This window comes from Grampus griseus (assembly GCF_964374135.1).
Source record: "Grampus griseus genome assembly, chromosome: 11".
NCBI lineage: Eukaryota > Metazoa > Chordata > Mammalia > Artiodactyla > Delphinidae > Grampus > Grampus griseus.
Window position 1 is genome coordinate 31,453,602 of NC_139005.1, and position 14,343 is coordinate 31,467,944.

General features: G+C 33.5%; 1 protein-coding gene across 3 annotated transcripts in view; it reads left to right on the forward strand.

Moving 5' to 3' along the window:
• Positions 1-14,343, forward strand: part of LRRK2 (leucine rich repeat kinase 2) — a 155,875-nt gene that overhangs the window by 70,169 nt on the left and 71,363 nt on the right. For all 3 annotated transcript variants that reach the window (XM_082665511.1, XM_082665512.1, XM_082665513.1), the window contains 5 exons: positions 4,134-4,252; positions 4,676-4,745; positions 5,250-5,467; positions 12,836-13,086; positions 13,366-13,514. In XM_082665511.1, the coding sequence (XP_082521637.1) occupies positions 4,134-4,252; positions 4,676-4,745; positions 5,250-5,467; positions 12,836-13,086; positions 13,366-13,514 (807 nt within the window). The remainder of the gene's footprint in view (positions 1-4,133; positions 4,253-4,675; positions 4,746-5,249; positions 5,468-12,835; positions 13,087-13,365; positions 13,515-14,343) is intronic.

Below are 14,343 nucleotides of genomic sequence, written 5' to 3' on the forward strand. Positions count from 1 at the left end.
GGTTCTTATTAGCTGTCTATTTTATATATAGTATTGTGTATATGTCAATCCCAGTCTCCCAATTTATCCCTCCCCTCCTTATCCCCTGGTAACCATAAGTTTGTTTTCTACATCTGTGACTCTACTTCTGTTTTGTAAATAAGTTCATTTGTACCCTTATTTTAGATTCCACATATAAGTGATATCATCATATGATATTTGTCTTTCTGTGTCTGACTTATTTTACTCAGTACAACAATCTCTAGGTTCATCCATGTTGCTGCAAATGGCATTATTTTGTTCTTTTTTTTAAGGCTGAGTAATATTCTATTGTATACGTGTACCACATCTTCTTTATCCATTCCTCTGTTGATGGACATTTAGGTTGCTTCCATGTCCTGGCTATTGTAAATAGTGCTGCAGTGAACATTGGGGTGCATGTATCTTTTCAAATTATGGTTTTCTCCAGGTATATGCCTAGGAGTGGGATTTTATTCTGTGCCGTTGATTTAAATCTTTATCCTTATGCCAATGCCATACTGTCTTGATTACTTTAGCTTAATGAAATCTGGTAGTATAAGTTCTCTGGTGGTGTTCTTTTTCAAAATTTTTCTTATTATACTAGATTGTTCGCATTTCCATATGCATTTTGAATCAACTAATTAATTTTATGCTGGTATTTTTTATTAGAATTAAATCTATATATACATTTAATATAGAATTAATGTATAAATAATATATTATTGTTATATAATATAGAATTAACATATAAATAAAAATTTCTTTAGATTAAATCTAGAAATAAATTTGAGGGAACTGGTGTCTTAATAATGAGTCTTCTGACATATAAATGTAGTATTTATTTCCGTTTATTTGTCATTTAAATTTCTCCCACCACTGTTTTGTATTGCATGTTTTTTGATGCTATTGTAAATAGTATTGTTTTTGAATTCCAATTTCCAGTAGTTCATTCACTGCTGGTTTATAGAAATGCAGTTGATTTCTTTGTATGTTAATGTATCCTGTGGGCTTGCAAAACTCATGAGTTCTGACAGCTTTTTGTTGACTCCACAGATTTTTCTATGTTCACAATAATGCCATTTGCTAATACAGACAGATTTACTTCTTCCTTTTAACCTGTATATCTTTTTTTCTTCTTCTTCTTTTTCATGTCTTATTACACTGCCTAGGACCTCCAGTACTATGCTGAATAGAAGTGGTAAGAGTAGGCATTGTTCCCTGGCTTCCAAACTTAGGGGGAAAGCATTCAGTCTCTCATCATTAAGTATGATGTTATATGTAGTTTTTTTTTTTTTTTTTAATAGCTATCCTTCATCAGGTTTAGGAAACTTGTTTCTAGTAATTATTTGCTGCGACTTTTTATCATAATGGGTGTTGGAAAATGCTTTTCTGCATCTGTTGAAATGGGCATATTTTCTCCTTTTATTCTGTTATTTAGTTAATTACATTGATTGATTTCCTAATGTTAAACCAAACTTGCTTTTCTGGGGTAAATCTTACTGGGTTATGGTGTATTATCCTTTTAATATATTATTTGATTTGATTTTCTAAAATTTTGTTAAGGATATTGCATCTATGAGGGATATTGGTCTGTAGTTTTGTTTTGTTGTAACTATGAGAGTATGCTAGCCTCTTGAAATGAATTGGAAAGTGCTCCTGACTCCACTGTTTTCTGAAAGAATTTGTGTAGGAGAGGTCTTAAATGTTTAATAGGATTCATGAATAAAGCCTTGTAGGTTAGGAATACTTTTTGGTGGTAGGGGGGGAGGCTTTTAAATTATAAATATAATAACTTTAATAAATTTATGATTCTTTTGATTTTTCTGTTACTTCTTTTGTCAGTTTTTGTAATTTGAAATTTCAAGGAATTTGTCCACTTTACATAAGTTGCCAAATTTATTTATTGTTATTTATAATCTCTTATTGTCCTGTTAATGTTTATAAGATCATTAGTGATATCTGATCTTTAATTCTTGACACTGATATATATATATATTTTTTTTTATATATTTTTTGACATTGATATTTTTTGTCTTTCCTTTTTTTCCTTCTTCAGTCTAGCTCAAGATTTATCAATTTTTTTGATCTTTTCAAAGAATCAGGTTTTTGTTTCATTGACTTTCTGTATTGATTGTCCACTTTATTTTTCATTGATTTTTGCTTTTTCTTTTCTTTCTTTTTCTTTTTTTTTTACTTATTTAGATTTTATTTGACTCTTATTTTATAGATTCTTAACATGGAAGCTTAGAATACTGATTTTTAGAGCTTTCTAAGTTTATAATATAAACATTTAAGACCATGCAGATCCTTCTGAGCACCATTTTAGCTGCATCCCACAACTTTTATATATTCTGTTTACATTCACTTTTGAAATTTTCTAATTTCCTTTGTGATTTTTTGACTCATGAGTTATTTAGAAGAGTGTTGTTTATTTTCCAAATACTTGGACATTTTTCCACATAGCTTTCTCTTATTGGTTTCAAATTTCATTTTGTTGTGGTTAAAGAACCTACTCTGATGATTTCTGTCCTTTTACATTTATTGAGACATGCTTTGTGGACTACTGTGTGGTCTATCTTGGTGAATGTTTCATGTGCAATTAAAAAAATGTGTATTTGGTTGTTGTTGGGTGAAATTGGGTCAACTTGTTTGATAGTGTTTTTCAGGTCCTCTATATCTTTACTGATTTTTTCTCTACTTGTTATATTTAAGAACAAAATGTTGAGATTGTAATTGTCAATTTGTTAATTTTCCTTTTCATTTTATCAGTTTATGCTTTGTGTATTTTGAAGCTCTGTTACTGGGTGAACATACATTAAATACTATAATTTTTTTGATGACTTAACCTCCTTATATTGATCCAAGTTTGCATCTAGTATCATTTCCTTCCTCCTGAAGAGGTCCCTTTTACATTTCTTCTAGAGCACAGCTATAGGAAATCCCTATGCAGATTACTGGAGCTATTTTTCCATGACTCTCTCCTGGAACTCCCAGCTAAGTTAGTCTCCATGAACACTGATCTCCATTTCCTCATCTCAAGAAAGCCATTGTGCTTTGTTTAAATTCCTTCTCATTGTGCCTATGGCCCTTAAATTGCCTCCAGGCAGAAAGCCAGGGTGATCATAAGGTTCACATAGTTTGTTTCCCTTCTTTCAGGGATTACACAGTCCTGTACTCTCTGCAGCCCAATGTCTGAAACCAGTTGTTTAAAAAAATTTGTCCAATTTTCTAGTTGTTCGTTGTGGGGAGGTTAAGTTCAGTGTTTGTTACACCATCATAGATGAAAGAAGAATTCTCTTTAAATATTTTTAAATAAAGGAAAACATCAGAAATGCTAACGTAAAAATAATTGATTTTTGGATTTGTAAATTTTATAATGTTTTGACACAATTAATTCTTTATGCTTCTAAGATAAAAAGTGATAGAATTTAAAATCTCATGAGTTCTTAAAAATGGCTCTACATTATTTATCCTTAAAATATGACTAATATTGATCCTTATTTTCTTGAAAATCCATAATTTTAAAAGTAATTCTTTTCTCTCTCAAAACAATATTGCCAACTAAACTCATTGTGTTTATTTTAATGTCATTTCATAAATGAAACTATAAAATATGTAATTCAAACAGAGATGTACTCAAAATTACTGAATGTTAAATAATTTAGTGTGATTCCAATATTTAAAACAAGATTCGAAAATTTTCTAAGCAAAATTCAGAGAAACAGAAAGGAATAACATTGATCAGATTTATGTATAAACTTTCTCTGCTTCCTGAACATGCATGTATTTATTGTAGCACTTGTACTATTTTTTTACTTGGCTCTTTCCTGCTGTACTATGAGCTCATATGAGGCCTGGATTATTTTTCCTGCTTATCTTTATCCTGCACTTACTCAGTGTCTAGTCTGTGACGGCCATTCAATAAATATTTGTGGATGAAGAATAATGTAGTTGAATTTGAAAATGACAAGCTGACACAGTTTATCATTTCTATTTTAAAGATGTTACAAAAGGAATTGGGCAATTTCCATTCATGAAAATGTGTTTAATGTTTTGTGATTGAACTACTATGCTAGCATCTTATGATTAGGTCAGCTTTTCTTACTTGCCTTTATGTTATTGTTTAAAAATAGGAAGTGAAGGCTCATTTCTTGTGAAAAAGAAATCAAATTCAATTAGCGTAGGAGAATTTTACCGAGATCCTGCCTTGCAGCGTTGCTCACCAAATTTGCAAAGACATTCCAATTCATTGGTAAGTTATACTGTAAAAACTGCAGTTAAATATTGTATATTTTTTGACATTCTTTCAATAACTGAAATTGTGTGCCAAAGCTAGGAGCTATTGGTGCAGAAATTCCCTAATGTGAGAAAACTCTCTCTCTTTATACACACGTGTGTGTGTGCGTGCACGTATGCGATTTTAAATTTACATTTGTAGACTTTTGAGCATGTTTGGGGCATATAGGTGCTCTGTACACTTTAAAATGGTTTTACTCTTTTTTCTTTTTAGAGCTTCATGTCTATGGAGCCCAGACTAGGTCTGTGTCTTATGGTATGGCTTGGTCCCATGAATATTTTAGCTAGTAATCTTATAGTGACTCCTAAAGAAAACAGATAGGAAAATGTTCTCTTTGCTCCAAAAAATGATGGTAATTTTATTATAAATATTTAATAGGGACCCATGTTTGATCATGAAGATTTACTGAAGAGAAAAAGAAAAATATTGACTTCAGATGATTCACTCAGTAAGTATTTGAAAGTAATCACAAGTAAATAGATATTTTGAGCAGAATACAGCACTTTGATAAATTTCCTCTGATTACGCAAATTTTCTTGATGCCAATTTCACATAACCTTCAAATTATATTTACCTAATGATTCCATAGACTGTAGAAAAATGAAATACAATTATAGATTTAAAAATTTAGCCTTTATGATGTTATACATCATACACTTTTTATCCTTTCTACTGTGTTCCTGAAATGTAAATAATACCCTCACCAATGCCACTTTTGATGTTCTTCTTCTTCAGGTCTGTTGTTTTTTTACACTACTTATACCACCTGATTAAATATTTATTATTTACTGTTTATCTCTGCCACTGTAATGTAAGTTCCATAGTTTGGTTTTCTGTTGAATTTCCAGTGCCTTGAAGAGAGCCTGACAGTAGTAGGTGATCCATAAACGTTTACCATATGAACTTAAATTTCTTGCTTATATTTCCATTGTTTGTTTGTTTTTGACAAAAGGAGCATCAAAATTCCAATCACATATGAGGCATTCAGAGAGCATTTCTTCCCTGTCTTCTGAGAGAGAATATATTACATCTTTAGACCTTTCAGCAAATGAACTAAGAGATATTGATGCCCTGAGCCAGAAATCCTGTATAAGTGGTCATTTGGAGCATCTTGAAAAGCTGGAACTTCACCAGAATGCACTCACGAGCTTTCCACAACAACTATGTGAAGTAAGTTTAATTTATCCTTATAATTCTCAGGATATTTGAAGAGCTTTTACATTTATATCTAACTTGCATGCTTAAATATTTAAAAGGAACGTTCTGTTTTTGTGTCATTGGACAATAATTCCCCCATTCTTCTGGTTGTCATACAAGTATCTTAGTCTGTGTGGTATTCCAGAAGCATCTTTGGGGACAGGTAATGGAAATGGAAATGTGATTAAAAAGGAATTCGAGGTTCTGTCCTGATGCTACATGGTAAGTATTAAAGTCTAGCAAGGCTATGTGTTGATTATGCCTTCAATTATTTAATTCTAGTAGGACAACTTAAACTGTTTAAATTAGGTTAGACCTAGTTTGGTGATCCTGGCTCTGCTCAGCTACCAACTGTGTGACAATAAGAACATATTACTCTGACTGCTGTAGACCCTAATTTTCTTATCTGCAAAATACAGAGGCTCAACTAAACTATCCATAAGGCATTAATTGAGTTTTGAAATTATATGCAGCTTAAAAATTGATTTTTATGCTCAAAGTTCCTATTTCATAAAAATTAAAATATAAAATAGTCTGCTGATAGGGTAGTCCTCTGACTATTGACTTTGTTCATCCTTTTTTTATGTACTATAGATCAGAAGTCAAAGAAAATATATGGACAAAACGATCTTAATACAAATGTTTAAATTTTTAAACAAATTCTTGAACTGAACTGCAAAGTTTGAAAAAGAATTATACCTGTTTTTATAAACTAGTGTTGTTGCCAGTACATTTCCCTTTTTCTAATTTTTAAAATTTACCATAATTTTGACATATTTTAAGAGCAACATTGCATGATTTTTAAATATATTTAAGTGGTATCTTTCCCCTAAAGTTTGTATATCTGGGGAGAGAGAAGAAAAAAAGGTGATCCCTAACGCTACCCCAATGTCTAAAGTATATCCCCACTCTATTCTCCTCTTTACCTGCATAAATCCCCCAAGTTACAAGGGCCTCATTTTTTTTTTAAACATCTTTATTGGAGTATAATGGCTTTAAAATGGTGTGTTAGTTTCTGCTTTATAACAAAGTGAATCAGCTATACATATACATATATCCCCATATCTCCTCCATCTTGTGTCTCCCTCCCAAGCTCCCTACCCCACCCCTCTAGGTGTTCACAAAGCTCCGAGCTGATCTCCCTCTGCTATGCGGCTGCTTCCCACTTGCTATCTGTTTTACATTTCATAGTGTATATATGTCCATGCCACTATCTCACTTCGTCCCAGCTTACCCTTCCCCCTCCCCGTGTCCTCAAGTCCATTCTCTATGTCTGTGTCTTTATTCCTGTCCTGCCCCTATGTTCTTCAGAAACATGTTCTTTTCTTTTTAGATTCCGTATATATGTGTTAGAATACGGTATTTGTTTTTCTCTTTCTGACTTACTTCACTCTGCATGACAGACTCTAAGTCCATCCACCTCACTACAAATAACTCAATTTTGTTTCTTTTTATGGCTGAGTAATATTCCATTGTATATATGTGACACATCTACTTTATACATTTATCTTCTTTATCAGTGGACACTTAGGTTGGTTCCATGTCCTGGCTATGTAAATAGAGCTGCAGTGAACATTGTGATACATGACTCTTTTTGAATTATGGTTTTCTCAGGGTATATGCCCAGTAGTGGGATTGCTGGGTCGTATGGTAGTTCTATTTTCATTTTTTTAAGGAACCTCCATAGTGGCTGAACCAATTTACATTCCCACCAGCAGTGCAAGAGTGTTCCCTTCTCTCCACACCCTCTCCAGCATTTATTGTTTGTAGATTTTTAGATGATGGCCATTCTGACTGGTGTGAGGTGATACCTCATTGTAGTTTTGATTTGCATTTCTTTAATGATTAGTGATGTTGACCATCCTTTCATGTATTTGTTGGCAATATGTATATCTTCTTTGGAGAAATGTCTGTACTTATTCAGTCCATTTTTGGATTGGGCTGTTTCTTTTTTTGATATTGAGCTACATGAGCTGCTTGTATATTTTGGAGATTAATGCCTTGTCAATTGCTTCATTTGCAAATATTTTCTCCCATTCTGAGGGTTGTCTTTTCTTTTGGTTTATGGTTTCCTTTGCTGTGCAAAAGCTTTTAAATTTCATTATGTCCCATTTGTTTATTTTGTTTTTATTTCCATTGCTTTAGGAGATGGGTCAAAATGGATCCTGCTGTGATTTATGTCATAGAGTGTTCTGCCTATGTTTTCCTCTAAGAGTTTGATAGTGTCTGGCCTTACATTTTGGTCTTTAATCCATTTTGAGCTTATTTTTGTATATGGTATTAAGGAGTGTTCTAATTTCATTCTTTTACATGTAGCAGTCCAGTTTTCCCAGCACCACTTATTGAAGAGGCTGTCTTTTCTCCATTGTATATTCTTGCCTTCTTTATAAAAAATAAGGTGACCATATTGCGTGGGTTTATCTCTGGTATTTCTGTCCTGTTCCATTAATCTGTATTTCTGTCTTTATGCCATTACCATACTGTCTTGATTACTGTAGCTTTGTAGTATAGTCTGAAGTAAGGGAGCCTGATTCCTCCAGCTCGTTTTTCTTTCTCAAGATTGCTTTGGCTATTTGGGGTCTTTTGTGTTTGCATACAAATTGTGAAATTTTTTGTTTTAGTTCTGTGAAAAATGCCATTGCTAGTTTGATAGGGATTGCATTGAATCTGTACGTTTTTTTGGGTAGTATAGTCATTTTCACAATGTTGATTCTTCCAATCCAAGGACATGGTATATCTCTCCATCTGTTTGTATCATCTTTACTTTCTTTCATCCGTGTCTTATAGTTTCTGCATACAGGTCTTTTGTCTCCTTAGGTAGGTTTATTCCTAGGTATTTTATTCTTTTTGTTTCAGTGGTAAATGGGAGTGTTTCCTTAATTTCTGTTTCAGATTTTTCATCATTACTGTATAGGAATGCAAGAGATTTCTGTGCATTAATATTATATCCTGCTACTTTACCAAATCCACTGATTAGCTCTAGTAGTTTTCTGGTAGCATCTTTAGGATTCTCTATGTATAGTATCATGTCATCTGCAAAGAGTGACAGTGTTACTTCTTCTTTTCCGATTTGGATTCCCTTTATTTCTTTTTCTTTTCTGATTGCTGTGGCTAAAACTTCCAAAACTATGTTGAATAATAGTGGTGAGAGTGAATAACCTTGTGTTGTTCTGATCTGAGAGGAAATGGTTTCAGTTTTTCACCATTGAGAACAATGTTGGCTGTGGGTTTGTCACATATGGCCTTTATTATGTTGAGGAAAGTTTCCTTTTTGCCTACTTTCTGGAGGGTTTTTATCATAAATGGGTGTTGAATTTTGTCAAAAGCTTTTTCTGCATCTTTTGACATGATCATATGGTTTTTATTCTTCAATTTGTTAATATTGTGTATCACATTGATTGATTTGCAGATATTGAAGATTCCTTGCATTCCTGGGGTAAACCCCACTTGATCGTGGTGTATTATCCTTTAAATGTGCTGTTAGGTTCTGTTTGCTAATATTTTGTTGAGGATTTTTGCATCTATGTTCAACAGTGATATTGGCCTGTAGTTTTCTTTCTTTGTGACATCCTTGCCTGGTTTTGGTATCAGGGTGATGGTGACCTTGTAGAATGAGTTTGGGAGTGTTCCTCCCTCTGCTATATTTTGGAAGAGTTTGAGAAGGCTAGGTGTTAGCTCTTCTCTAAATGTTTGATAGAATTCGCCTGTGAAGCCAACTGGTCCTGGATTTTTGTTTGTTGGAAGATTTTTAATCACAGTCTCAATTTCAGAGCTTGTGGTTGGTCTGTTTATATTTTCTGTTTCCTCCTGGTTCAGTCTTGGTAGGTGTTGCTTTTCTAAGAATTTGTCCATTTCTTCCAGGTTGTTCATTTTATTGGCATAGAGTTGCTTGTAGTAATCTCTCCTGATCCTTTGTATCTCTGCACTGTCAGTTGTTACTTCTCCTTTTTCCTTTCTCTTTCTATTGATTTGAGTCTTCTCCCTTTTTTTCTCGATGAGTCTGGCTAATGGTTTTTCAATTTTGTTTATCTTCTCAAAGAACCAGCTTTTAGTTTTATTGATCTTTTTTGGCTATCATTTCCTTCATTTCTTTTTCATTTCTTTGTGATCTGATCTTTATGATTTCTTTCCTTCTGCTAATTTTGGGTTTTTTTTTTTTGTTCTTCTTTCTCTAATTGCTTTAAGTGTAAGGTTAGGTTGTTTATTTGAGATTTTTCTTGTTTCTTGAGGTAGGATTGTGTTGCTGTAAACTTCCCTCTTAGAACTGCTTTTGCTGCATCACATAGGTTTTGGGTAGTCATGTTTTCACTGTCATTTGTTTCTAGGTATTTTTTGATTTCCTCTTTGAGTTCTTCAGTGATCTCTTGGTTATTAAGTGGTGTATTGTTTAGCCTCCATGTGTTTGCATTTTTTACAGATATTTTCCTGTATGTGAAATCTAGTCTCATAGTGTTGTGGTCGGAGAAGATACTTGATACGATTTCAGAGTTCTTAAATTTACCATGGCTTGATTTGTCACCCAAGATATGATCTCTCCTGGAGAATGTTCCATGAGCAGTTGAGAAGAAAGTGTATTCTGTTGTTTTTGGATGGAATGTCCTATAAATATCAATTAAGTCCATCTTGTTTAATGTATCATTTAAGTCTTGTGTTTCCTTATTTATTTTCATTTTAGATGGTCTGTCTATTGGTGAAAGTGGGGTGTTAAAGTCCCTTACTATGGTTGTGTTACTGTTGATTTCCCCTTTTATGGCTGTTAGCCTTTGCCTTATGTATTGAGGTGCTCCTATGTTGGGTACATAAATATTTACAATTGTTATATCTTCTTCTTGGATTGACCCCTTGATCATTATGTAGTATCCTTCTTTGTCTCTTGTAATAGTCTTTATTTTAAAGTCTATTTTGTCTGATATGAGAATTGCTACTCCAGCTTTCTTTTGATTTTTCATTTGCATGGAATATCTTTTTCCATCCCCTCACTTCCAGTCTGTATGTGTTCCTAGGTCTGAAGTGGGTCTCTTGTAGACAGCATATATATGGGTCTTGTTTTTGTATCCATTCAGCCAGTCTGTGTCTTTTGGTTGGAGCATTCAGTCCATGTACATTTAAGTATGAATATCGATATATATGTTCCTATTCCCATTTTCTTAATTGTTTTGTGTTTTTTATTGTAGGTCTTTTCCTTCTCTTGTGTTTCCTGCCTAGGGAAGTTCCTTTAGCATTTGTTGTAAAGCTGGTTTGGTAGTGCTGAATTCTCTTAGCTTTTGCTTGTCTGTAAAGGTTTTAATTTCTCCATCAAATCTGAATGAGATCCTTGCTGGGTAGAGTAATCTTGGTTGTAGATTTTTCCCTTTCATCACTTTAAATATGTCCTGCCATTCCCTTCTGGCTTGCAGAGTTTCTGCTGAAAGATCAGCTGTTAACCTTATAAGGATTTCCTTGTATGTTATTGGTATTTTTCCCTTGCTGCTTTTAATATGTTTTCTTTGTATTTAATTTTTGATAGTTTGATTAATATGTGTCTTGGTGTGTTTTACTTGGATTTATCCTGTATGGGACTCTCTGTGCTTCCTGCACTTGATTGACTATTTCCTTTCCCATGTTAGGGAAGTTTTCAAAGGACCTCATTTTAAATGCCACTTCCTTACCATCTTCTTCCTTTCTTCTCTTGTCTTCCCTCCAGGCTAGGTTGGCTACCATCTGGTTTACCTTTCCCTGGCACCCACTCTTTTTCTTCCAGTGCTCATTACTATAAATTTTGATCTAAAGTATATTGTCCTCACAAAATTGTAAACTCCTTTAGAACAGGAACTGTTTTAGACTTGTTCACATGTATCCCCAGTGCCTACTAAGGTATGACATATAGTAGACGTTTGATAGATGATTACTGAACTAATTTGTGAAGGAATTAATGACTGACCCTTGGTAGACTGTCAATATTTGCTAAATATTAAGTAAAAGAAAACTAGAATTTAGCCTAGTGGAAACAAAGAGAATGAAGAGAGCATGGCAAGGTGAGATACATTAGGGCATTCAAAAACTGGGCCAGCTCATAACTTTCTCTAAGGAAATTTCAAGTCAGCACCACTAGATGGGACTTTTTGTTACTGCTTTTAGCTGTTTCTTTACAAGAAAATTTGGTGATTAAACCTTGGGAATAAATAATGTAAAAATCTTTCCTTCTGAATAATCTTGTAGTATCTGAAACAATGATAGAAATTTTGAAACCGATTTTTTGGTCAGTGATCCATTAATAAGCCTTTATAATCATGTTAAACTGTTTAGAATTCCATATGAGAATAAGTACATATATTGATATATAAGGAGGAGAATAAGGAAGTGATTGTTTTTTGGTAGTTTAGCCCTTTGACAATAATTCATACGAAACATTTTAAAAATTGATATGATACATAAATGGAAGTTTTGCTATTATCATAGTAAAATTAGAAATTGATTAAAAATAGAAAATAGAGATTTGAAACAAAACGTTTCATTTGAAAAAAGAGGTTAGGGCTTCCCTGGTGGCGCAGTGGTTAAGAATCTGCCTGCGAATGCAGGGGACACAGGTTTGAGCCCTGGTCTGGGAAGATCTCACATGCCGCGGAGCAACTAAGCCTGTGCACCACAACTACTGAGCCTGTGCTCTAGAGCCCACGAGCCACAACTACTGAGCCTGCGTGCTACAACTACTGAAGCCTTTGTGCCTAGAGCCTGTGCTCTGCAACAAGAGAAGCCACCGCAATGAGAAGCCCGCAAGCTGCAACAAAGAGTAGCTCCTGCTTACTGCAACTAGAGAAAGTCTGTGCACAGCAACAAAGACCCAATGAAGCCAAAAATAAATAAATTAAATAAATTAAAAAATAAAAAAATAGAAAATAAAAAGGAGGTTATAAAATAAAATGTGTATTATATACATGACTACTTTATGGTAAATCTTATTTATATTAAAATGTGTAACAATTTCTAAAAGCTAGTGTTAAAAACTATATTCCCAGGATTATGTTATACTGCTTATTCATTAAGTCATTAGTTCAAAAGTATTCTTCCATTTTACTCATTGCAGGAATAGTTTACGAGAAAAGCTGAATTAGACTCTAAACCTTATTTCTATGAGCGTGCTTTTGACCTTCTACCTGTTATATTTTTCCTGGCTTTACCCATTTTATTAGCAGAGCAGGTAGTACCAGTCAGTATACTGAAGTTCTCTTGTAGATTGTGTTTTCAGTTTTTTGGAAAATTCTTAATGGTTCTAGTTACCAGAAGTATGGAAGGCAGAAATATTAGCTAAACTTAAGTTGTTCAGGTGGTTCATTAAAAAATTTTAAAATATTGTCTTTCCAGACTCTGAAGTGTTTGACACATTTGGACTTGCAAAGTAATAAATTTACATCATTTCCCCCTTACTTGTTGAAAATGAATTGTATTGCCAACCTTGACGTCTCTCGAAACGACATTGGACCCTCAGTAGTTTTGGATCGGGCTGTGAGGTGCTCAACCTTGAAACAGTTTAACCTGTCCTACAATCAGCTATCTTTTCTTCCTGAGAATCTCGGTGATGTGGTAGAGAAACTTGAACAGCTCATTTTAGAAGGGTAAGAAAGGGGTTCATTGAAGAAAAAAGGGTCACCTCACATTGAAGTTTCATAAGGTTGACATACAATGACATTGTTTCCATAGTAATGACTTTTACATGGTAATGTGATAAAAGACTGAGGAAATTCATAATACAGCTTCTTTCAATTGACTTAAATTTTTAAAACTAATTTTAAAATTAATAAATGTGCTTTAATGCTATTTTTGAAGATATTTTGACTATTTTCAAAGCATGTGAATTTATGCAATTTAATCCTCATTTTGTCTCTTACGACTAGAAATAAAATATCAGGAATATATTCCCCTTTGAGCCTGAAGGAACTGAAGATTTTAAACCTTAGTAAAAACCACATTTCATCTCTATCAGAGGACTTTCTTGAGACTTGTCCTAAAGTGGAGAGTTTAAGTGCCAGAATGAATTTTCTTGGTAAGTGTTTTATATGAGTCTTCTCCTTCCGTCCTTTTGAGTGTTGTATGGGTCGAATGCAACAAATAAATGTAATTGCATGAGCCATATATGGACATTTTAGGTGGGGATTTAAAGGTGGCATTTCAGTTAAATATTATGCTGGAGTTTTAAATATCAAGTTAGCAGGTTGGTGATAAAAAGAATTGAGCTGTCAAGCCGTGAAATGTGGAGGGAACTTAAATGCATATTGCTAAGTGAAAGAAGCCAATCTGACAAGGCTACACACTGTATAATTTCAACTATATGACATTTTGGGAAAGGCAAAACTAAGGGGTTAGTAAAATAATCAGTGATTTCCAAGATTTTGGAGGGAGGGAGTGATGACTAGGTGGAGAAGAAGGGATTTTTAGGGCAGTGGAATTAGTTTGTGTGATACTGTAATGTGGATACATGTCATTATACATTTGTCAAGACCCACAGAATATAGTACACAAAGAGTGAACTCTGTTGTAAACTGTGGACTTTAGTTAATAATAATTTATTAATATAGGCTCGTCAATTATACGTACAAGTATACCAAACTATTCTAGTTGTTCATAATGGGGAAAAGATGCATGTGTCTGGGGTGGTGATGGTGAGGGGAATAGATAGATGTGGGAGCTCTCTATATTTTCTGCTCAATTTTTCTATAAACCTAAAGCTGCTCTAAAAAAAGGCGTTTTTAATATTTTAAAATTTTAATATTAAAAATTGTATTACAGTATTTAACATGTTGTTATTGTCATAGGCTAAAATGTCAATATCTTGGACTGCAGATAGTCATTAAACTGTGGTTCCTTTTACACGA